Consider the following 27,005-nt stretch of genomic DNA (forward strand, 5'->3'; position numbering starts at 1 on the left):
CTATAATACACTCCCTCCTTCACATAAACACATTTTAAATCTGCACTTTAAACTACAACTTTTTATCAAATATTAAACCGAATCACTAATATCAACCTTATAAGAAAAATCTGTGTAAATTCACATATCTAATGAAGAACTCGGCGCCTCAGAGACCCTGCGCCAATTCACAGCAGTGTATCAAAACGTTATCTCAATCAGTGACAATTCTCCAATGAGGGTCCAACTGCAGAGACTACAAGCATCTCTACAGAAGTCCCTAACAAAAACCACCTGTGCGCTTCCCTGAATACGTCTGCCGACCACGGGTTTCTTGGAAGATGATACAACTCACAGTGGTAAAACACATGGTGTTGATTTACCAATAAAAACACAGCGTGAAGCCTTTTCCATGAGGCGGGAAGAAGATAGGTGACTAAGCTCAGGCCCAGTTTGAGGGCATGGAGTCCTACACCTTAACACTATCGGGTGACATAGTCATCCCTATCATATTACCTATGTCTAAATTCTTCACAGGCTTATTGGCTCTTGTAATAGTCTTATAACCTGTGTTCATTGATTAAGAGAATACAAATTAAATTTTAAATGGCAACATTCATATATCACTTCTTTTTTCATTTTCTTCATATTCTGTAAGAATTCTATAAAAATACAATAAATCTTCTGGTATCATTACTATTTAAAAGTGTGATTAAAAAACACATGCTCATGATGTAGCCGAAATCGTACAATGGACTCCACTTTAAGCAGAGATTTCTATTGGATATGGAAAGGGTCTTGTGGCTTTAATTAAACATATCTGACATCATTTGCACAAAGCCTCCTTCACGCTGTTCCACAAAAACTTTCAGCGCCATGACTTTCTAAATCTATGTTAAAGAATGAGAGTTACAATCACCTTAGTATAATGGCGCCCTGAAACACAAAAGGTCAATGTGACTGTTTAAAATGTATGTCTACGTACGTTAAGTGATATTTGTTATGCAAAGATTCTGATTTTACATCATATTAGCCATTTACTAAATTGATGTCTTCTCTTCAGATTGAAATGATTTTGACTTAATGTCCAGACTACATGAATATAACATAATTTGAGTGAAATATCACAGAATCTCAGCAAAATGAGGATTTTCTTCATCTTGATTTGAATTAATGGCCGCCAGAATGTCGTACTATTATCCCAAAACATATAACAAATGTAAATACTTGGGGAAATTTGCTGATGCTAAGCAAAGATAACGTTCATTAGTATTTCCCATTGATGCTATCATCGAGTTTATCAAGTGGTTTTAAGATGGAATGAGAATCTTAGAGACACCCTTCTGCAAATGTTTTTCATATGTATCTATAATGGCAAAGAAGTTAATTTTCTTTTGAATCCTATTAAGTAAAACGTAAAAAAAAAACTTATTTAAAAGTGGGACAGTGTGATAGCCTAGAGGGTAAAGTGTTCGCTCATCATGCCAAAGGCCTGTGTTTGATTCCCCACCTGGGTACAATGTGAGAAGCCATTTTCTGGTTCTGATATTAAGATATTGCTGGAATTTTGCTAAAAACGTTGTAAAACCATAATCACTCACTTCAAACCATTATTGCAGTACTATAGTAGGGAGATGAATACTAGCCCAATACTTTTTCCTTATTAACAAATATCAGACTTTTCATTAGCTTTACAAAGTTTAATGATAATTTTCTTAAAAAATGTCTGTTTATTTATTTGTATAAATTTATATCACCTAGCAAAATTAAACAAATGTTATTAATGATTAGAAGATGAAATACTATTTTACCATATGAACCAAATAAAACAAAATATACACTGAAAGAAGCTTCAGTTGCAGATGAGATCATATTACTTTAAAAATCAATGTGTTTTCTTTCTCAAGAGTATATAAATATGCATTCAGCATCCCAATAGCTTTATCCAAGACAAACGATATGCATCATAAGTCAATAACATTACATGAGAGATGCCAAAATGGATTATCTACAACAACAAGTTTAACTTTGGAGGAGAAAATGTCAATTTTCAAACTGAATGCATAATTGAAACTATGGGGAGAACTGCTGACAATGCAAAAAGTAACTGACTCCCAAAGGAGGGAACAAGGCAGTTGTAGTGTCGTTTGAGCACTGAATATTGAACATTGACTGAAATGTCAATGGTGCATTGAACATTGACTGAAACATCAATGGTGCACTGAGCATTGTCTGAAACATCAATGGTGCATTGAACATTGACTGAAATGACAATGGTGCATTGAGCATTGTCTGAAACATTAAGGGTGCATTGAGCATTGTCTGAAACATCAATGGTGCATTGAACATTGACTGAAACATCAATGGTGCATTGAACATTGACTGAAACATCAATGGGGCATTGAACATTGACTGCAGCACCATTGGTGCACTGAATAGTGATATGTATTTGTAAACTTTAGTGATGGCGAACATTTGGTGCTATTGCTTTCATGCAATGACATTTTCTAGCAGGCGCGTGATCTTAAGTGGGCATGGTAGTGTTGATGCGCTATCAGTTGTATTGGGTGGGTGGTAGCAGACAAGATGTCGAGGTGGAAGAACTTGAGGTGCTAATAAACCTTACACAAGATCTACAAGTGCAATATTAACCTGGATGACCCCGACAGGTGGCATCACTTAGCTCCAGATAATGATGGTGCTGACCCTACCAGTATACAGTCAGGTAGTCCTGTCTGCCAGGCCTGCTGGTGGAGCCAGCCGGTTCACCCACCTACTGCTGCGATGGGTCTTTCACCAGACAGTTTCACTTTTCACAGCCCTGTACAACTACTGCTGTCTGCTAGGCATAGTCTGAGTGGTGGATGAGGAGTCAAGTGTTGGAGTCTGGTGGAGGAGTTTAGTGGTGGAGCCTGGTGGAGGAGTTTAATGGTGGAGACTAGTGGAGGGGATTAGTGGTGGTGCCTGGTGGAGGAGTTTAGTGGTGGAGGAGTTTAATAGTAGAGTTTGGTGGAGGAGTTTAGTGGTGGAGCCTGGTGGAGGAGTTTAGTGGTGGAGCCTGGTGGAGGAGTTGTGGTGGAGCCTGGTGGAGGAGTTTAATAGTAGAGTTTGGTGGAGGAGTTTAGTGGTGGAGCCTGGTGGAGGAGTTTAGTGGTGGACCCTGTGTGGAGGAGGAGTTTAATAGTAGAGTTTGGTGGAGGAGTTTAGTGGTGGAGCCTGGTGGAGGAGTTTAGTGGTGGTGCCTGGTGGAGGAGTTTAGTGGTGGAGCCTTGTGGTGGAGGAGTTTAATAGTAGAGTTTGGTGGAGGAGTTTAGTGTTGGAGCCTGGTGGAGGAGTTTAGTGGTGGAGATTAGTGGTGGTGCCTGGTGGAGGAGTTTAGTGGTGGAGGAGTTTAATAGTAGAGTTTGGTGGAGGAGTTTAGTGGTGGAGCCTGGTGGAGGAGTTTAGTGGTGGAGATTAGTGGTGGTGCCTGGTGGAGGAGTTTAGTGGTGGAGCCTTGTGGTGGAGGAGTTTAATAGTAGAGTTTGGTGGAGGAGTTTAGTGGTGGAGCCTTGTGGTGGAGGAGTGTGGTAGTAGAGTCTTGCGGAGGAGTTTAGTAGTAGAGTCTGGTGGTGGAGTTTAGCGGTGGAGCCTTGTGGAGCCTTGTGGTGGAGTTTAGCAGTGGAGCCTAGAGGTGGAGCCTGGTGATGGAGCCTGACTGTGCAATTGGCCACACTAAAATTTATCAAGCCTGAACCTGTACCACTCTTGCCTACTCTCTGTTTCACCTTACATCTAGTGTGGTACATGCAACATCTGACACATCACTTCAACCACGTACAGAGAAGATACTGGGAGTTGTGGGAGCTTAAGAGCAGAAGTGTTCATGCTCCTAACCAAACTAAAGTAAAATAAATGGATCAATATATAATAAAGCTTTTGGTGCTGGCAATGCCTTGAACATAAACATAACTCAGCTCTGCTTAAACTTGACGCACATTACTTTACATGCTGTCAAGACTGTATTACAACATCGAGAACTTATCGTTCAGACTGACAGTCCACAAAAAAAGCACACTTCAGAACCTGACTGATTGATTTAGACAGAATATAAATAATTGACTTCCAATTTTTTACCATGATGAACAATCCATCATCATATGGACATTTTGCCCAATCTAATATTTTACCTACCAACGTAATCCCGTCTTAGACCTGCCATCTTGAACAAGTCTTAGTATATCTGTCACACGCAATCCATCAAACCCTATCACTTTGCCATAATTATTTATCTTCCCATAAGAATTTCTATTTCCAGATTGGCAAACAATAAGTTATCATGATCTCCACAGATGTTTGCCTCCTATCAATAACTCAATAACATCATGGCTGAAGCAGCCATCTTTATTTAGACACCAACAATTCGGCTGCATCTGGGTAAATATTGTTGTAATTCATGTCAATATCCCCCCAATCAAAGAAACCTGTCAATGATCTGTTTGAGCGCAGCCGTCATAACACATTCAGCAACTATTTACGACAATCATAATCCCTCTATTCCTCTACTTCCTGCTATTCATTTTCGCCGTCTGAGAATTTAGACATCCTTTCGTATGTTCTGATGTGCATCGGAACAACCATGAGACGGCCAGGAATCTCGGGATACATAAACCTAAGAACTCAAATTACCCACTTACACCTCACCTGACACATACATACGCCTTTAAGGAAAGAACATGAATTCTTGTTTACAGATGTTCTTATTGCATCCACAATACATATGAAAGGGGTAAATCTGATGCTAATTTCCTTAAAACATCTCTTACAAATACTATAACAAAAAAACAACTTTTTTTCAAATAAACAGCATTTTTGTACTTTTGCAAATAACTAAAATGAAAGTGAAAGTCAAACGCATTGTGAAACTGACGGAGTGTTGGGGAGACCAGAGCTCAAGGTCTGTGCAAATACATATCCTATCTACTGACGCTGCCAGTGGGAGATAGAGAGTGCCATGTGATGATGCCATTGATATCACATGCTTGCATGATATCATGACCTGTCTGTAGATATTTTCACACTTACTGTCAAGTAAAACGAACCCACACCTCGTATGATAACAGTAGTTTTTCTCACCACCATGATTCTGGGTGACAAAAATAATTAGAAAGAGTTTGAATTAGGTGAAAATACGTCCGAAACCCATTAAATGATAAAACCATAAGAAAAAAACCCTTTAATTTATTGCATTTTTTTTTCAGACTAAGAGCCATAGAATTCCAGATAAAGACATATCTAGTAAAAGTCAGGCCATATTTACAGCCAAGTTGACATAATTAATCAAATAGAATTTGAATTATACAATTTCCTTCATGTAGACACATTTGGAAAAACAGATTCTCAACAGTTAAGCTAAATAAGTCATTTGGAAAAAAAGATGACACGTAAATAAAAGTTCAAGTATATCAAAATGAAACTCTCCTCCCAACACTAATGGTCAAAGGACGAGGATGGCATTCTTGACTTTCAGCACTAAAACCTTGCTGTGCATACAAGCAAAAATGGTTATCCTTTAAATCCAAAAATAACAAATCAGATATGCTGTAACTTAATACAAGCACAGATAAACCACGAAATGATAAAATCCTGAAAATAGGAAAATAAAAAGAATTGTATGGAACATAGCTAGTCATGTACATACTGCAGTAGGTCGGGGAAACATGAGCCAAATCACCCTGGGGACTACTCTACTTGGAAATTAAGAACTTGTTTGTTATCAGTGTACCAGTTAAACCACAATAATTAGATAAATTAGTGCAATTCAAGTTGTCAAGCTGTGTTAGTGATAAACCTCCAAAATTCAAGGGTGACTTTGTAACTTGTGAACTTGTGCAGTAGAGGCCTTTTATCAAACTTATAAGATATTGCAGCATAAAGGTCTGTCTATGGGTAAACGGTATTTCTTTAAAGATGTACGATAATGTAATGAAGGTACAGGATGAAAGTTGAGTTTCCCACTCTGGGATTCCAATATACACGGCTAATGAGTACTTTCTGTCAATGTTTAATTAATAATTAGCAAAAAATTGTTTTGAGATCTTTATCATCCCTACACTCAATCTGAGTAAACACGTAAAAAACAAGATAAATTAAAAAAAGAATGTCGAGGCCATTTTGTTGTTTTTCTCGTCCTTTTACGTCTTTTACGTTTTTGTTGGTGTTCTTGTTGTAAGTCTTTTTCAAGAGGGTTTTAGGATTATTTTTGATGAGAAATAAGCATATTTTATTATCCTTGTATTTTGGCATTTGGACCAAGGTAAGTTGTAAAAAGTGGTTTGATCTAACTAATTAAGGCTTATAAAAATAATAAATTCTACTTTTTGCCTTTATGTTGGACCAGTGTACATGAACAATGATAAAATACTGATATTTAAGTTTTGTACTTGAAGGATTTTTATGCACCGGGGTAATTAGTATTTTATCAATATATACAAAACAGAAAAATCTTGTTTTAAAAATATATTTGAATGATCACAAACCTGAATGGCTTCTTGTGAAGAGCAAACAGGTGTTGCTAATGAACATTTTCTTTATTTTCTAACCAACAGTTTATCAAAATGTGCTGAATCCGGAGACTCTGGACAAATATTGCATATCCCCTGATTATCTTAGAATAACATTTCTATAGACTAATTTGCACTTCATAAATTCTGTGTAAACACTTTCACAACAGGCTGAGCACCTGTTCACGCTTTTATACCAATGTGACATTTTGCATTAATTCCGAGTTAAAATAGACAAATATATAGCTGAAGAGCAAAATGTCGACATTACAGCTCTCTGCCAAAGCCTGTTATCTCCTTTGTGTTTACATTAATATATCCTAAAGCAAATTGTTATGTTTGACTTTTGTTTGAATTTCTGTTAATGACATGTAAGGTCAGTAACCTGTTTGAAAACATCAGCCTGTGACACATTTTAGTTCAAGATATTATGGTTCTTTTCAATTAAGTTGATTTAACTTGCAGGTTTGAACTGAATGCTTTGTTGTTTTGTTTCTCATTCTGGATATATTGACTGGTATTCCTATCCTTACAATGACCTTATTGGTAGAATGTATTATTTGATGAAAAGATCAATTTAATTAGTTTCTATTTTTGATTATCATGTAAATATAGAACATCACGTTGTGAGAATTATTTGAACCCGGAGTCTTAAAAAGTTTTATGGTGAGGTGAGGTGAGGTGAGGTGAGGTGAAATGGGGTTTAACGTCGTGTCCAAGATTATTGCACTTAAATAGCGACATGCATGCACGTGCACGTGTGTGTGTTTGGCTGCTAGTCCGGACTGATGCTGATTTGTAGTGCTAGGTCACTGAGATACCATGCTGCAGATTAACATGAATACCTGACTCCGACACAGCATACTGACTCTGAGCCGATCAGTCCTTGTTTTGGCCCCTTAATACTGAGTGCCACACAGGGTAACAACAAGTACAATCTTTTAATGTCTTTTGGTATGACACGGCTGGGGATCGACCCCGGACCTTCCGCTCTCCGGGCGGACAGTCTCTACCACTAGACCACGGAGGCGGTCATGACATTTCAAAATTTTGACACATCAGTGACAAAAATTATGTCTGATGCAATTCCCTATTTTGACTTATTCCAGGTGAACAACTGACTTGCCTTTGCATGTGTTTGTAATGAGTGCCACCGGTGAGGCAGGATACGCTCACCTTTTTGTGAACACCGGGTATCATTACTATTTGAAGGTGATTCATAAACACATGCTCGTGATACAGTTGGAATCGTACAATCGACTCTGCTTTATGCAGAGATTTCTATTTGATATGGAAAGGGTTTTGTTGCTTTATTACCCTTCTGCTGAAACAGACTCAACTGGTGTAAAATGCAAAATAGCCGTGATAATTACAGGAATGGATCACTGAAAATCAGTGAAGACACCAGATGTTGACAACCAGTAGAGTATTTATCTTGGTGTATCTGAAAATATACCTATTCAATACAGAACAGGTATCAACATCATTTTGTCACAAATAATTCACAGAAATGATGTATATACAGTGATGAAACACAAAAAATGTTTACCCATTGACAAAACTGCCCATAATGTAAGTGCACAGCTGACAGTGTCCCTGTCTGTCATAGATACTATTAACCTGTGCACTATCAATCATCACACCTTCCCTGGCTGAGTCTTGTGTTGATTAGTCCTATTAACACCAAGACACCATAATGACAAGTCCATCCACACAGCCTGGCTATCTGCACATTGCAAGCATATTGGAAATGCATGTGTTTATTCAACCCTAATATGACGACAGGCACATAATGCTGTTGACAGTTTAATTACAATTTAATTTATAAAACTGTCTCATCAAAGACAGAAATGACCTCTAAAACTGCCTAGCTAAACTAAAATTGTTCAGTTGGGTGTAAAATCAATGTTTTTTTATACAAACTGGCACCTCTTGATGAGTTGGTCTTAAAGTTTCTGCTGTCTAAAGCTTTGGGATAATTTGAATGGATCTTTGTTGTGATCACTTTCTAAAGGTTCTGTCACGTTTCTGTCAACAACAAAGTCTGTTTGAACTGTTTAGGAGCATCTTATGACATGAGTTTGGAAATGATTTTGATGATTTTGGAAATCCACAAAGGGAATTATCCTACATAGGCCTAAACTGAACAAAAAAAGTTTGGGATTATGAATATTTTGGGGAATATTTGTTATATATGTATTGACATGAAACTTTTAATTACATTTTGGGGATTTTTAATGACATTTAATGAAATAGAAGATGAGGAACACTTCCTGTTGCGATGTCCTCTCTACAAAGACCTGAGACAGGAACTATATTCATCACCTACCTTTGCTATGCACCCAATATCGCTAAAAATACTATTAAATCCACCAGAGCCTTTTGCAAAAATTATCTCCAATTTCATTCACAAAATGTTCAGGCAAATCCTCTCTAGCAATATAATCATAGCAATAATTGTATTCTATTGTGTATGTCAATGTTTAATTAGTCATGTTCATGTTCTGTACCCTGCCCCCTGTGGGTGTTTATGTACAATAAATATTCTTCTTTTTCTTTGCTGCTGCAGGCTTGGGGCTGAATATAAGCCTCTGAGCATGTCTGGATAAACCCCTGTACAACTGTTAGATAAAACAATTGCGTATCAGCCGATCGCAAAATTCATTTACCGACAGCAACATTATGTAACACATGTGTATACTACTATTTATTTGGTTATAAAGATTTACAGGGATTGTTGCTCAAGTTAAAAAAAACAAATGTAAAGAAACATGTGGGTAAAATATTAATTGTGGATACCCAATAAAAAACATAACCATGAGTAAAATACCCAAATAACGGAAAGCTTATCTAGACAAAGTGCACTTTATCGTACTGAAGCGCCTGATTGGTTGTGACATGTACTTGATAACCTTTGCAAGGACACTGGTCAGTACTCCCAGAGCTTGTCCTGTCCTATTAGACAGCAGATTAGACAGATTGGACAGCCAGGTGATTGGGCGGCCAGGTGATTGGGCGGCCAGGTGATTGGACGGCCAGGTGATTGGGCGGCCAGGTGATTGGGCGGCCAGGTGATTGGGCGGCCAGGTGATTGGGCGGCCAGGTGATTGGACAGCCAGGTGATTGGGCGGCCAGGTGATTGGGCGGCCAGGTGATTGGGCGGCCAGGTGATTGGGCGGCCAGGTGATTGGGCGGCCAGGTGATTGGACGGCCAGGTGATTGGGCGGCCAGGTGATTGGGCGGCCAGGTGATTGGGCGGCCAGGTGAAAAGCCAGGTGTTGTAAACACACCATGAAACATAACCTTTCTGTATATTTGTTTCTAGATGTGAATTTGAAACCTAGAGACCTTGTACAACTATAAAAATAAGCAATTGGTATAATTTATTGTGTGGGCGTTAGCTTCCTTTAGCTATAACGACTCATTTCTACATAAATGTGTAAACTGCGTGGTGATGACTGTGTGAATATAAAAACACGCAATCAGACAAACGTAAATGAGCTCCTTAAGTTCCTCTTCTCGTTTTTTTCCAGAAAGTCATCAATTTTGACAGGGCTCATCAAGGTGAAGATAATCTCCTTTCATGAAAGAATTTACTGGAAATGTATTGGGCTGTTATGGTAACTCAATGTCTGTAAGCCAAAGCCAAACTATTCCACTATTCCTAGACACAGCAAGCAGTAGGCTGACATCAAGTTTTTAAATGAACATATTCTATCGAATAAAACAGTTGTTAAAATTATAGTTATGAAATATAATAAAAAGAGACTCGCTTCCCTGATAATAATCTAGACTTGGCACATATTATAGACTTGCAAGGGCTGTATTGGATATATTTATTTCAGGGTCTGTATTACAGGCCAGGGACACAGGATCAGCAAGCCCTGGAAAGGCGTGTTGATTCTACTTTCAGAATCAACAGATTCGAGTGATTTCTCCACCATAAAACCATGTTATAGCTGATATATCATTTCTGTATAATTTTGCATGATGACTATATCTTCCCAAGGCAAGGGACTTAACTGATTGTGAAACTCCAGTTTCCACCCTTGCCCAACTAGGCTACAATTTCTGGGCTTGATCGTAGCGCCACCAGTGGCTCTTACAAGTTATGTCCCTTCTATGTTCCTCCTGTTGACCAATCAGATTCCACCTCATATGTTACATCCATGCATTTGCTTCAAACAAAATGGCGACAACCAGTGAAGACGATCTGATCAATAATCAATATCAGTGTTGTAATAAAACAGGTGTTACTTTGAGAATATTACTGTTAAACAAAAAACAAATCTCTCCTTTCTTGTGCGTGAAGGTCTGAAGATCAACCTGGTGAAGCTGGTCAGGCCACCATGCAACGGAGTGTCTGTGTGTCTTCCTCCCTGTCACTGTCCACTGGGACCACGTTCCACAAACTGATCTTAGCGCTACCATTATCCTAAGTCTATGTGTTACAGTTTGAAAATAACAACAGTTGTAGAACACGGGTTGTGGAACACGTCCGGGCTGCTCATGGCCTCCATTCCCTTGCCGAATCTTTCAGTCAAGGACGACATGGTGACAGAGAGATACTCTCATTTGCACATTTCTCAATCAACCTGTCTCTCATTTCCTATCAAAGCTGTCTTTCTTTCTCAATCAACCGTATCTCACACATTCTCTCTGAATCTTCTCCCGACCAGGTGAGGTGTATCATATCTTGTTTCCATATCTGACAAAGTGATACGAGATTGAACCAAAGCATCACTCATTATGTTGCCAACACTTTTCCTAATTGACAAATATGTTTTACTACACCTTTATTTGCAAGTGTGTGAGGAAAAACCATCATTTTCATTCCCTTTCACAACTTTGCCAACAATATGTCAAAACCAATATCAGTATCATCAGAGAGTCCCAAGAGGTTAATCAACCTTGCAGTTTTTATAGACCTGGTTGAACCACCGTCAGAATGCTCTTCTATACCCCATGCATGACTATTATAGCAATGGTTTTGACAAATATGTGATAAATGTGAGCTTTTCATAATATTTTTTGAAGCATGCGATGTTTGTAAGCACAAAACACTCCGCTCCTTGATGAGCAGGACTGATACGAGAGATAGCGCAGCCACCATCACAAGATGGTGCTATCAAGACTCCTCACATCAGCTTCAACATAATCAGGAGGGTCATAAGACAACAGTTTACTGATCACAGGCCTAGATGATACCTGGTTAAAAAGAACATTGCTATTGTGTTGTGGACTTCCAACGATCCCATGAAGTAATCCATGCTGAGTTGGTTGACTGAATTCCTTGTATTCACTGTCATTAGGAACCAGGAGTGGGTGGGTGCCAAGATGTGTCACAGGGTGCACGATGTCTGTGGGGGTTGGGACTTGAAGGGTTGGGAGTGGTGTATTTGGGGGTCAGGGAGTGGTGTATTTGGGGGTCAGGGAGTGGTGTATTTGGGGGTCAGGGAGTGGTGTATTTGGGGGTCAGGGAGTGGTGTATTTTGGGTCAGGGAGTGGTGTATTTTGGGTTAGGGAGTGGTGTATTTGGGGGTGAGGGAGTGGTGTATTTGGGTGAGGGAGTGGTGTATTTGGGTGAGGGAGTGGTGTATTTGGGGGTGAGGGAGTGGTGTATTTGGGGGTGAGGGAGTGGTGTATTTGGGGGTGAGGGAGCGGTGTATTTGGGGGTGAGGGAGTGGTGTATTTGGGTGAGGGAGTGGTGTATTTGGGTGAGGGAGTGGTGTATTTGGGGGTCAGGGAGTGGTGTTTTGGGGGCTCAGGGTGTATTTGTGGGGCTGGGGTTGGGGTTGGGGCTGGTGCTGGTGCTGGGTTTGGGGATGGGGTTGCGGTTGCGGTTGCAGTTGGGGTTGGTCTTTGTGTTGGGGCTGGGATGGGAGTGGGGCTGGGGCTGGGGCTGGGGCTGGGGCTGGGGTGGGGGCTGGTGCTGGATTTGGGGTTAGGGTTAGGGTTGGTCTTTGTGTTGGGGCTGGAGTGGAAGTGGGGCTGGGGTTGGTGCTGGGGTTGGGGTGGGGTGGGGTGGGGCTGGGGTGGGAGTGGGGCTGGGGTTGGGGCTGGGGTGGGAGTGGGGCTGGGGTTGGTGCTGGGGTTGGGTTGGGGTGGGGTGGGGCTGGGGTTGGTGCTGGGATTGGGGCTGGGGTGGGAGTGGGGCTGGGGTTGGTGCTGGGGTTGGGGTGGGGTGGGGCTGGGGTTGGGGCTGGGGTGGGAGTGGGGCTGGGGTTGGTGCTGGGGTTGGGTTGGGGTGGGGTGGGGTGGGTTGGGGCTGGGGTTGGTGCTGGGATTGGGGCTGGGGTGGGAGTGGGGCTGGGGTTGGTGCTGAGGCTAGGGTTGGTGCTGGGCCTGGGGTTGGGATGGGGGCTGGGGTGGGTATGGTGAACAAATGTTCCTGGAGGCTGTCAGGAGGTACAGGCATGAATAGTCAGATGAGGATGGGCATGTTTTACAGCAGCATTGACATGAGGCAAACAGGAAGCTAAAATATGAGTACATAGAGACATATTTGTTCCTCCAAGGACTGATAAACATATAGTGCAATGCACCTTTGGTAAACATCCTCAATCATCCCAAGAACATAAACAGGTTTTTCAGTGAATAGTGCAAAAACATACTGCATATACATTCCAAATTAAAACCAAGTTTCAAAGCAATTACAAAATAATTATATTGAATTTAAATGACAGTCTCTCTCAAGAAACAGGGTATTGAATCCAACTATTCAAGGGAAACTCACTTGCTAAGACTCCAGAACAGGCGTTTTATTTTAGTTAACATCATCTGGCGTATTAAAACTACCATCTGCACATGTCAAAACCATTTCAACCTTGTTTCAAATAATCAACAAATAAAGTTTGGAATCAATTGATATTGCTAGGCAATGTCAATGCTTCCAAAACTGTTAGTATCTTGTACTTAGGAAATGAACATGGCAAAGCTTTTGGCCGTACCGTGTTCTGTGATAAAAAGCCATAATAAGACATACAGGAAAACAAACAAACAACTTAATTCATTCTCTCTGGAAGTAGCTTTTTCCTCTTGTAGGCATGTCAACACAGGTGAACAAGATCAATTTCAGAAACAAGACAAAAGGATTGGTAAATAAGTGATCACTCAATTGTAATTAATTTCTAATTGATACTACTGTCTCTTCCTTCAGTGATAATTCAGAGAAGGTAACATGTTTCTTAATCTCGCTGATTAGTCAGTTTGCGCAAGTAATCAGCATTGGCACCCCCCCCCCCCAAAACAACTTTTCGGCGCTACAAAAGAAAAGAACATTCCAAAGGAAAAAAACAACTTAATTATGATAGCACTAAAGCACCAAAACTGTTGCTCCTTCTAAAAAACTATGTTTGACTTTTCAGGCCACAATTCCATAATAACCCCATTACTCTAGGGTCATCATCATCATCAACATCATCATGTTTGACAATGTTACAAAATACAGTATTCTCACACATTCTCACAATAAATCTCTCTTGGTATATTGTGAAAAACTAACGTTGATATCAAGAGAAAACCGTAAGTTTGCATTCAAATGACCCACATCATCATCATCATCATCATCATCATCATCAATGTTTGACAATGTTACAAAATACAGTATTCTCACACATTCTCACAGTAAATCTCTCTTGGTATATTGTGAAAAACTAACGTTGATATCAAGAGAAAACCGTAAGTTTGCATTCAAATGACCCCCATCACATGATAACGATAAACATCAACATAAGATTTTTTTTATTAAAACACTATATATATATATATATATATATATATATATATATATATATATATATATATATATATATATATATATATATATATATATATATATACGACTCAAAAGAAGTTAAAGAAGTAAGATGAAAAATCAGCAAATCAACAAAAAAACAAGCAAAATTTGTCCGAACCTACTCATGTCAAAGTGACCTACAGTCAATGTAAATTTATTCTGAATCTAAACTCATCACAATACCTAATGCAAAGGAGTACTTTCATTTGACCGAGTCAGGTGGTTAGTCAAGGTCACATGACTACGTAGGTACTCCAGCTAGGTAGACGCGGACACCAGTCCGCCCTATATGCATTCACTGGCAGCAATAAACCACAGTTCATTGATGATTGATAGACACAAGCTCTGACAACCTGTGCTATCAAATCAATGAATACAAAATGCTGCGGACCGGGTTATCTTTGGATTGGGTTATCATCGCTCACAGTGACCTAAAATCAATCTTGGTAATTTGGGTTAAGCAAACAGTAATAGCAGATCAAATTTTTTCTCACTATGATAATGACATGGTTATGTATTTCGCATTCACCATTTTAGAATATTCTATCTTCATTAATAAGAATATTTGTAATGCAGATGAAACTGTAACCAAAATTATAACACTTTTATGTTTTAGGGATCAATTATTTGCATTTTATAACAACTAAACAATCATGCAATTCATCCAGTGAAAAAATTCACAGCCAAAACCTCTAATGCAGGTGGAATATTTTTACAGGTATATATGTAATGCAAAAAACATGTTTAACAAAGGTGGAATTTTTACTTGTAGAAACATAGTTTTACATAAATTGCAGAAACTTGAATCTTCAGTTTTAAAATTTTATTTTAGACAACCAGTCTAGACTGAACCGTAATATGTGGTTTAGAAAGCACTATTTATCATTATCCTACCGATATTCAATACAAAGTAAACTGAGAAACCATATGCTTGATATTTACTTAAAAAACATATTGCATCTAAACTTGACATAACATCAATCAAACTCAAGAACAGCATTAAGTGTTGTTCAAATAAACAAATTCCTTCAATAAAACCCTCAATATTTCAGACAGCCATAGACAAGACCCACAAATGCATATTTATGAAGATTCCGTATTGTTTCAGAACCATGTACCACAACTTGCATAAATGCAAAACCCAAATCTTGTATTAATAAACACAAAACCGTAAAGATATAGCTTTCTATTACACTACCAAACTAGGCCACCTATACAGAACTCATTGAATGACACAGAGGCAGACACTTTCGTGCACTCGTCTTGTTGACATACCTGGCTAAATAGGCCAAGTGGGATCTCAGGTCCACAGAACATGCTTCCCTCTGTGTACACACACACATCTACAAGCCATGACTATATGTGGCAATATGCCCTACCAACAGCCTTTGCAAGAAAAACTGTACGATACGTTTCAGTTTGTGATCACAATGCAACTTGACAAATGCAGCACAATTGCATTGTTGGTATTCAAGGGAACAGTGAAGAACAATCTTCTTATTTAAAAAATTCAATTCGCATATTTTTGTTCAACCTCTTAATCTTTTTCGCTTATGCAGTGTATTTTCATTATTCCAAATGAAACAACGCATTTAAGAACAATAATTCTATTTTCTTTCTCCTGGCATAAAACAATTCGTTTCATTGGTAACTAAATGAGACCTCAAGAAGTTTGTGAAAGTCTTGATTATATGAAGAATCTACAGGAACCCATGTTCGGTGAATGTGTCATTAATCTACAGAAACCCATGATCGGTGAATGTCTCCTTAATCTACAGAAACCCATGATCGGTGAATGTCTCCTTAATCTACAGAAACCCATGATCGATGAATGTGTCGTTAATCTACAGAAACCCATGATCGGTGAATGTGTCGTTGATCTACAAAAATCCATGATCGGTGAATGTCTCCTTAATCTACAGAAACCCATGATCGGTGAATGTGTCGTTAATCTACAGAAACCCATGATCGGTGAATGTGTCGTTGATCTACAGAAATCCATGATCGGTGAATGTCTCGTTTATCTACAGAAACCCATGATCGTTGAATGTCTCGTTTATCTACAGAAACCCATGATCGTTGAATGTCTCGTTTATCTACAGAAACCCATAATCGGTGAATGTGTCGTTGATCTACAGAAACCCATGATTGGTGAATGTCTCGTTTATCTACAGAAACCCACAATTGATGAATATGTTGATGACATTTGTTTTAGCATGTGAAAGCCCTCAATTACACAATTAGTTTTCCTCGTGAAGTTTTTTACTTTCTTTAACACTAGCAATTGTCTATCATTTTATAACAAATGAACTAATTCCATGACAAAATTACTAAATATTATACATAAGGTAAAACAGCGTGAATTTAAAAATGAATTTTCCATCTCCATGAAGTCATTTTTTAAAACAAGATCTAAATATGCTCTGATTCATGTTTGCAGTTACAGACAAATATTAGCCAATCAAAGTACCTGTACATCTCCAGGGCAGTAATTATTTAGTCATGCTGATCACTTGACAGTTTCTTTGAGATCTACTTTAAACCTCTCCACCCACTCATAGCCTATTCTATGCCCAAGGGCCAAATGAAACAGTTCTTATCAGTCCACAGGGCCTATGTTGTGATACAGACTATACTTAGACACCCAGCATGAATGAACTTGTACACATGCCGACACTGGCCAACAGGACAGTAAACACCCACATGGTATATGCTATTGTCCTAAACACAAACATGGTAGATACTATTGTCCTAAACACCTACATGGTAGATACTATTGTCCTAAACACCTACATCATAGACTTCACTCATATGTGCACAATATAGCCCCACCCCCTGGGTCTGCAACAGTTCTGCATCAATGATCTCATGTATCAAAACACATAGGTAATTAAATTACTTGAAATTATTTAACGTTTTTTCACTTTCAAAAAATATATATTTCACTTGAATATTATTTTACAAAGTGTATTATCCTTAAAAAATGTGCAAATGAACAAACTGAATATTAAATATGTGCATAATTCTAACCCAGATCTTCATGGGTCACTTAAATATGTATATAGAAAAGAGAAGGTAAAAACTCTAAATTCATGAAATTACCTTGTCAATTTTATCATGACTATAAAGGGTAGATAAAGAATGAATATTCTAAAATGCCTTCAATACAATCAAATAAAAATATCAAAGGAATATCTCCCAGATTCCATTCCTCTTTCAGTTGCAAATATGACTTTTACAGCCAACCGGTTGATGGTAAAACTGGCACCAGTTGAGGCTGAAGCTGATGGGTCGTGAAGAACATGCTGAATCAATCAATGGGCAGCAATTCATTCTGCCATATCGGGAACACATCCAGGAACAATGTCTTGCATGGATGCACATAACTGCTGACAAAGTTCAAAAATCTGAAATATTCATGAAATGGAATCCCATTTGGACTGTTTTCCAGGTCTCTTTCTTCAAGCTTGGACAACTTCTGATTTTGAAGATTATTTTAGAGATTGGACCGATGCTGTTCTTGATAGACCAATCACTTTGTGTTACAAAGCTGTGTATATTAAGGTGAAGTCTTAATGTTAATGTGTGTTTGGGAGAGTAATACTGATGGCTTGTTAATGAGAGAATTCTAAATCAATGACATATGATACTCATCTATCAAAACTGATCATGTTGAAGTCAAATATGATATTGAAAGAATGCACAATACATTACCAGACCGTTATGACGTTAATCTGCTTGAAATATGCACAGTGTCAATTCAAGAACTGACATTGCACACTCATATCATATAGCTAAGGATGAGATATGCAGATATGTAATATGTAATGCAGGTCTTGATTAAAGAACTTGATTCAGCTTGCACCAGGTGCATGTTGACATGAAAACCTGGTTGCACCAGACAAAACCAGGTTGCACTCTGGTCCCCAAAATTTATCAAAGATAAAACATAGATCCATAAACTGGTCTAAATAGGTCAAGTCTCGGATCTCTGATGACTGTGTCACGTGTCATGAGTTACACTTAACACAGGGATTAGTGATGTAGTATGGTAAATATAGCACAGAGGTATCGATTGTGTTCGAAGTTTGGACAAGTAAGGGTTAGTCAGACAAAAAAGTGAATATTTTTTACATGCACCTTGTGCATCTGGACTTAAATATTAGGTTGCATTTTTCAACAAAAGGTTACACTGGTGCATGTTTTATACAGTTAAATCGAGCCCTTGAATGTTTGATGTGCTTTTACATGAAGAAACAGGCAAATGATACTATCCATATATAACACTGATATAATTTCACAGAGAGAAGCCTACCTGAAACAGCCATGTCACATAACATGACATTTAACACTAAAACTATCCTCACCATTTAGGAAAGATGTCATCTGATACTGACATTAAATGAAGCAGACAAGATGGCTCAAGTCGTAGGAGGAAGACTATTTGCGCAGCCTACACGGTCTTTGCACAGCCTTCGCCTACATATGAAGTTTCAACACCTGATATGTTTTTTCAAAATGACACATCTAACTCACACTTCTTTGTCATCTTGTATCAGTTGAAGCTTTCTCCATGTACAATCCCTTGGCAAGATACTACATGCGTTCACATCATCAGAGATCAGCATCAGCAACAATTGTCTTGTTTCTCCTCCAAGTCACTGATGAGATGGGAAGCTAAGATAAAGACAACCTAATGCAACCCGTCTCCAGCATCATGGTCTAGCACGGTGTTTCCATGTAAACTTGTAAGCCCTGTTGTTGACAGCCTTGAAGCTGACATGACATATTTCAACACATCCACTCCCCATCCTGTCAAGCCGGTTGGGAGTTGCTCGTTTAGCTGCAGGTAATATGCAATTTACCTGTCATTTCTCCCATACCTGTGATAACTCGTAAACACCTGAGCACCGGAGACCCTACCTGTGTACTGCAGTCTTACTTGCAACGCTGATTTGACTTTCACATGGTTGACAATAACGCTATAATTACATTTTTGCTGTTTTTATAACATATAATGATTTCATGAGAATCTTTTCATCTATTATGGCCTGTAAACAAACCTTCCTTTCTTTAATGACCTTCAAACAGTATTTGCAAACATATAGCTTATATTCTTTTCTCGTATTCTTTTATGAAGACTACAAGAATGTTATTTTTGTATCGTATGGTTTGAAATATGAGCATAGTTAACGTTCAGTTTGAAAGCCTAGTTATATTTATTCTTGGCTGAATGGCTTTAAGACTCTACAACAGAGATTTAATATCGTCTTTCTATTTACAAATGACCTTCACAGAGCAAGCACACAAACACCATGCACCTTCAGGTGCGTAATCAAGATTTTTAAAATATATTTTTAATTCTTCCCTAAAGGTGACAGTGAATCTTCTTAAATAATAAATTTCTGATACATAGACGATAACGTTATCATTCTTAAAAGAGACCTGACTGAATTTACTTTGTTTCAGAACCATACAGAACCCAAAAATATAACAAAAACAAATAAAAAGCTAAGTAGAACGGAGGTACAAATCTTCACTTGTTCATGAAACATGTCTCCAAAAGGTTGGATTTGTTGGGTACTTAAATGACCTTATTTATCAAATACAAACCTACTTGAAAAGATTCAAAAGATTTAGAAAGAATAGCAACAAATCAAATGTCATTTTAAACAGGAAATGCTTAAAAAAACTGCTGGACGATTGGTTGTACCAGTAATCTGCTTCTATCCCCTTCAGTTGGTAAAGCTAACAAGAAGATACAGGTAATGGCAACTCTAATTCAGGCTTCAAAACTAAAATAAATGACCCAGGAAACAAAGCCACAGAGTCACATAAAAAAAAAATCCATGAAAAAATAATTGTCAATCTGATACTTATGTTTTTCAGCCAAAATTCATGTTGCACTGGCAATCAATTATTTTTACCACTTTGATGGTTGTAAGTATACCCCTATCTGTTTCTAGCAAATTCTTGAGACATCACATCAATTGTCAAACACTTTCTGTTACATATACAACTCTCTTCCTATATGGAAACTCATTTCTTGTTTCAAATTTCAAAGAACATTCATACCTTGACTATAATAATTAATGATTGATCACTCGGAATACAATTTACCCTGCGTGTAATGCTTCAATGAACCATATTGTACTCTCTGAAAGAAGACAATCACAGAACACCTCATAAAAATTACAGACATCAACTCAATTAAACTGAACCATATTCTTGAATTGATGGTCTTAAGAAATTACGAGAATTTCCAGAACTTTTAATATGGTCCCAAAAAATTCAAATGTCAAAACATCCGAAAATCATTTAGACAGAAACCATTTATCATACTTGTGAGACTACTTACTGACTTGTAACTGACGTTTATGTCAAAACATATCAAACAACAAACGATGTCTCCTAAAGCGAAATAAATGCCCATCTATCAACATGAATCTTATATCAACAAATCAAATTCTATCAACTGTTGCAGCTATGTTTTCAACCATTTGCCCACTACTGGTTTGAGGAAAAGCAACAAAGAAACACCAACAAACACTTTGCAGCCTGTTGCTAGTATTGTACACACAAAGTATATCAATTCCACGATCAAGATGGTCGCCAGCTAGTTGAGCCAACACTTAACCCTTGATAAGATTTGCTGATATGGTTTCTGAGAAACAGCAGGTACGCCTGGTCTGGGAAGAAAGGCAGAAGCTACATTGGACCGCACCATCACTTTTGAGAGAAGCTGGAACAGTGGGATGAAACCAAGGCAAGCTGCAGTAGCTGTGATAGCCTTGCCGCAAGGCTTCACAGAAGGAAAGACCCATGTCATTCAGGATATTGTATCTTGGTAATTAGCAAGTTTAGAGAAATTGACAATGATGCCAGCCTTTCAAAAGAAGAAAATAAGTGAGTGAGTGATCGAGTGAGTGAGTTTTGTTTGTTTGTTTGTATGTTTGTTGTTTAACGCCGCACTCAGCAACATTCCAGCTATATGACGGCAGTCTGTAATTAATCGAGTCTGGACCAGACAATCCAGTGATTGACAACATGAGCATCGATCTACGCAATTGGGATCGATGACATGCATCAACCAAGTCAGCGAGCCTGACCATTCGATCCCGTTAGTCGCCTCTTACAACAAGCAAGCATGGGTTGCTGAAGATCTATTCTACCCCGGATCTTCACAGGCCTGAGTAAGTGAGTGAGTGATCGAGAGAGTGATCGAGTGAGTGAGTGATCGAGAGTGCGTGAGTGAGTGAGTGAGTCAACACCACTTGATCGCTGCCAATGGTAGAAGACCAATACATACTCAAAACTACCACCAGTTCGTATTGTGAATATTTAATAACGTATACTGGTACAGTCACTCATGACAGAGACACTCTAAAATGCCAAATGTGACTAATATCTTGAACATTAAGTTTCTAATGGTTATTGCTATTTACAGCATCCTTATCATAAGGCCCCATGAGTGTGAGCACTGTGTTATAATGAGGTAGGGCGGGACTCATACCTGTGCCTACAACAAAGGCTCCTTATCAAAAAGAATTTGAAAATTTTGAAGAATGTTAAACCTAAGATCAATATTTGTTGCCAATTGCCATAAAAAGTAACACAGTTTTTAGTGTTTTTTTTCTCATTCTTAAATTTCATGTCACATTGTCAACGTCCTAAATTTAATCTCATATCAAATAAGTCTTGTTAAAGCATGTTTTATGTTTATTGGCATGTTGAGAATGCGCCCAATGCAATGGTCATATATATTGATAAGTTTTTTACTGATTTTTTAACACTCTGAATTTTGTTTTATCTAAACTATCAGAAATAATTGAAACATGTCTAATGTTTGACTACAGATCACGATCAATGTATTTTCTTTAATGGTGACAAATATATAAGCAAATCCCAAAATAAAGTGTCAAAACTCACAGTTAAGACTGAGGTAAGACATTCTTTAAATGTTTAACATGTACACACAGTCACACCACTTGAGTCCTACAAATGACGCCCTTTCTTCTTATCGAGTACCCATAGAGTCTATGTCCTTGTGGTTTTAGAAACACCTACGCCTACTATGCTAACCATGCTGAATTATCTGACAGGTATGCATAATACAGAAATATCAGGACATGTATTTGAAGATCGTAAATGCCACAAGCAATTTAACACACTGAATGGCCATAGTTATCAATGAGACTGTCACTGATAAAATCATTCAGGTATGAGTCACATGACCTCCCAGTATAATAACGGCGCAGGGTGGGCGTAGAATAGGATTGGACACACCCACCATTGACAGACACTGCATGAGGATCTCGGGTGGGATTGAATAACAAGGCCATGTTCACGAAAAGCTCACGTGAAATAAATTCCTTAAATGTTTTAACTTTCAGGTAAGGTTTAATGACTTGTCAATGGAGACCCCAGCCAGGTTATTTTAAGACTGCACATTTACATATGATGTTTTCTTTTTGTTGTCGAACACTGACGGGAATATTCAAGCTATATGGTAGTGGCCTGTGGATAATCTTTGAAGGGATAAACCAGTGATTGATATTATGAGCACCAACCCTTGCGATAAGAGGTTGCTGGTTCTAATTCTAACCAGAATCCTTAGGGAGACACCTGATGCAATTCATTTTATTTCCGTATTTCAGCTGAAAATGAAACGTGATTATGTGGTTTTGTGTTTATGTTTTCCTACTAACAAACTGCTGACCTGTTGTATTCATGTATCAGTAGGGTCAGATCGGAACTTGCAAGTTCGCTTCAGCTTTGCAACCAATTTAAGACAAAAATAAAATTGTCCAAAACATGTTTGACGAATTAAGTCACTAATCCCGAACAATCAAAGTTAATCACCTATCGTTATCTCAGCTCTGAATCCTATCAATCAAACCAGCATAGAGTGACAGCAATACAAAAAAACACATCTTATTTAAAACCCCTAATTACAGAACATTTGGTGTTGGCACTCAAACTGAAATGTGGGAATAAATCCCTTCATTGGTGCACATTTTATCACCAACTGTCACTTGAGGAATGTGTGGAACTGACGCGTGCTCATGTCAAGACTTTCATAACACTCCTGATCTATGGAACCACGCAATTCAAGAAATCAGAAACGTCACAGATTGGATGATAATCTGGGCCAGCTACAGTGATCATAAATCCACACTCAATTTAACTGAGGGGACATAAACTAGTGGACTGGTTCTTGGTGAAGGGAATCCATTGATGCAGCATCTGTCTGGCAGGAAGAAATGACATATGTAATCAAGCAGGGCTGATTCACTCAATTAACCTTGGAATGTTCATTGTAGTTTTTGAAAATCAAATCTTTCAGAGTGAAATTCACCCAAAGAAATTTAAATTAAATTAAATAATACAAATTACCCTCATCAATATCTGAAGAAAATCATTGCAGCTGTGATTGGTCCATGGGGACTCAAAGTCCTATCATGTTCCTCTCTCTCTCCATGCTAGTTGAACAGCTGATGAAAAGGAGGATTAGATGTCTACAATGTGTACCTGGCTGATTGTCACCATAACCCTAAAGTATGGATCACTGTTCATGCTATCAACCACTGGTTTGCCTGGCCAAGATTTGGGTATTTGGTGAGTGAATATGGTTTTATGCTGCTTTTAGCAATATTCCATCAATATGGTAAGGAATAACAGAAACATGCTTCAATCATTGTACCCATGAGGGGAATCGAACCTGGGCCTTTGGCGTGATGAGCAAACGTTTTAAACACCAGGCTACCTACCAAACATGTTATTTAATGTCTGTCATGGAATAGTGCTGACTGTGTCACATGTAGTAAGTATCATTAGTCACCAGTGTACATATACATGGGTCATTATCAAAATTTGTACCCTTTTTGTCCTGTTGAATAAACAAAAATAAAACTTGAAAATTCAAACTTTTAGTGATTTAACAAGAAACATCTAAACTTAACAAATAGTTGGGTAAATTAAGCCAACACAAAGAAACATAATTTTTGAAATATTCAAATATACTGTAGAATCAGTGGAAATCTATTGTCCTTGGTGTAACAATTATAGTTACAGATCTTTTACAGAAATAAAAAATAAATACAATATTTCTTTTGGTGTATTATTGTAAAACTAATATTTTACCTCTGCCTAGAAAAAAAATAATCTTACTTTAATATCATCACGTTTTAATGCCCATTTGGGGGTTCTTCAACTTCTTTTGAGTAGTATATATTGTATAAACTCTTGTCCCACACTTTGATATGTTCGATACATTTAAACTGTATGATGACTCCTTCTTTGTTTTTATAATCGTGATTCAGTCATATTATGCGGCAATGATGATATGACGCAATAATACACCACAAATCTAATTCACTCACTCACTCATTGGACTGATGGGGTAGCTTTGTTGATTATTTAATGCCCTGCCAAAACCAAAGGCCTAGGTTCAATTCTCCACATATTGCTAAAAGAATCCATTCGTCATCATTCGCCTCTTTCCGTAACCTGCAAGAAGACTCCTCCCCCTATCGATGAATGTTATGTGTGAAAATACGACAAACCAGTCAGATAATGACTATGACTTCAAGTACTGCAGTCAAAGTGTCCTTGTGGAATAATTTTTGAATTTACATATGTCTTGCATTTAAAAAAATACCCAAGATACAGTTAAATGTGTTCAATCATACTTTATGATACTGTAAGAATATAAACGATATACGGGGAAATAAATGCGAACCATGGCACAACAAGTTGACAATTTTAGCTATGCCCGTTTGCGCTTAGACGGAACCCAGTAAAAAATGGCCATGAGAGGGGCACAACTCGCTATTCGGCTTGTCCTGGAATAACACAAGTTGGTCACGAATGAAAAGAATCATAACATCGAACTCACGCACAGACTGCAAAAAGGGAGACAATTCAGGTCTAGTTTGTTGATTGTCCTGTAATCAGGCTGCTGTATATTATCTTTCCATGATCTTGCAGACAAAAACAAGCCACTGGAAGGCAGCATGTAAGAATCCAATCATTTCAATGATACTGAAATATTCATTGTGCGACCAGATTGATTTGTAGAGATACAAGCAGAGAAAGAACCATTATGTCTGCCGTATGAATTATCAATACTCGCGATGAGTGTACGTCAACCATGGGGGTGAAATCCTACAAAACTCCACACATCCAACACCATGAAGTTCCCTGAATCTAACTATGACACCATAGTTGGACAGACAATAGGCAGGAGATTCGGAGTCATCATCAATATTTCATGCTGTACTTGCATTGTTCCATGCAAAGAGGTACGATTAAATTGTGCTGATGCAGCAGTCCTGGGCTGGGATTCCATCACTGACTACCTTGACCTTCACTGTAAAGTGGGGCAGGTAGTGTAGCCTTGTGGGCAGAGTGCTTGCTCGTCATGTTGAACACCCAGGTTTGATTCCTCACATGGGTAATAATATCAAAAATAAGAACGCTAATATTAACCTATTCTGACCCTGATTCCCCTCTAGAATACTACTACTACTACTACTACTACTACTACTGATAATGATGATAATGATGATGAGTGAGTGAGTGAGTTGGGTTAACGCCGCTTTTAACAGTATTCCAGTTATATCACTGCGTGTCAGCTTAATGTGGGAGGAAAGCCCGAAGTGATGCAGGTCTCAGACGTTTACCACTTCGGTGAAACCCACGAGCACGGGTATGGTGCTGACAAACCTAGAAACATAATCCGGGCGAACCGGGATTCGAACCCACAATCAAGGGACGCAACTCTGCACAGAGAATCGCGGCGCCTTAGACGACTGGGCCACCCGTGCCCCCTAATGATGATGATGATGATGATGATGATTCTCATTCTCAGCTCCCAAACCCCGACTGCCTGTGAGGCACTAAAAGTTTAACAGTCACATTACCATCTCATCCTACCGGGTACCCATTCACTGCTCATTACAAAGCGCTCTTTATATTTCTGGAATATTGACAAAAGCATTGTTCACACTCACATGAAACTATTGTCATAGATACATGAGATATTCTTTTCACTTCTTTTCTTTTCATTCTTCTTGTCAAACCTATAGGTAGTTCAAATGAAAATTGAATAAAATGGCAAAGAATATTTTCAAGTTAGAATCAGTGGTGTTACTTTGACAGGTCAGAGAGTTACCTCCCTTCCTATATTGATTGATGTTTAAGAAAATAATGAAACTTGATCACAAATTAACTATAGCAATATTAAAGAATCAAGTGTTCTTTAACTTCTTTTGAGTGCCAAAACAGATTAACTATCGTAAATAAAAGAATCAAGTGTTCTTTAACTTCTTTGACTAGAATATATTCATAATCTGCTACATGGTACGTATGTACTCAATGGCTACGACTGTCATCCCACCAGTGGTCAATACCCTGTCGAGGGCAGCACCTGATTGATTTTCACACTGCCTCATCCGACAGTGATCTATAAGTAGCCTAAGTCTACATAATAGGTGTGGATACGTCTTAATCACCGATACCTACCTCTATGACAGGTACCTAGCTTAGACACTGCGACAAGACAACAAAGTAGGTCACAGGTAACTCCATTTCTTACTGCAGAACATGATCTCTACATAAATTTCTCGTGCAGACTTTACAAATCTTGAATTTCAAAATCAATAAAAAATACTGAATAAATAAAT

The 27,005-nt window shown here is 38.4% G+C and overlaps 1 protein-coding gene across 5 annotated transcripts in view; it reads right to left on the reverse strand.

Moving 5' to 3' along the window:
• Positions 1-27,005, reverse strand: part of LOC124151227 (pro-neuregulin-1, membrane-bound isoform-like) — a 155,531-nt gene that overhangs the window by 69,139 nt on the left and 59,387 nt on the right. Inside the window, exon 1 of one of the 5 annotated variants that reach the window (XM_046523593.2) lies at positions 18,856-19,246. The exons of the other annotated variants lie outside the window; for them this stretch is intronic. Within the exon in view, the coding sequence (XP_046379549.1) occupies positions 18,856-18,868 (13 nt within the window). The 5' untranslated portion in view covers positions 18,869-19,246. Of the gene's footprint in view, positions 1-18,855; positions 19,247-27,005 lie in introns of those variants that run through there. 5 annotated transcript variants of the gene reach the window in all.

This window comes from Haliotis rufescens, unplaced genomic scaffold, assembly GCF_023055435.1.
Source record: "Haliotis rufescens isolate VD_foot unplaced genomic scaffold, xgHalRufe1.0.p SCAF_11, whole genome shotgun sequence".
NCBI lineage: Eukaryota > Metazoa > Mollusca > Gastropoda > Lepetellida > Haliotidae > Haliotis > Haliotis rufescens.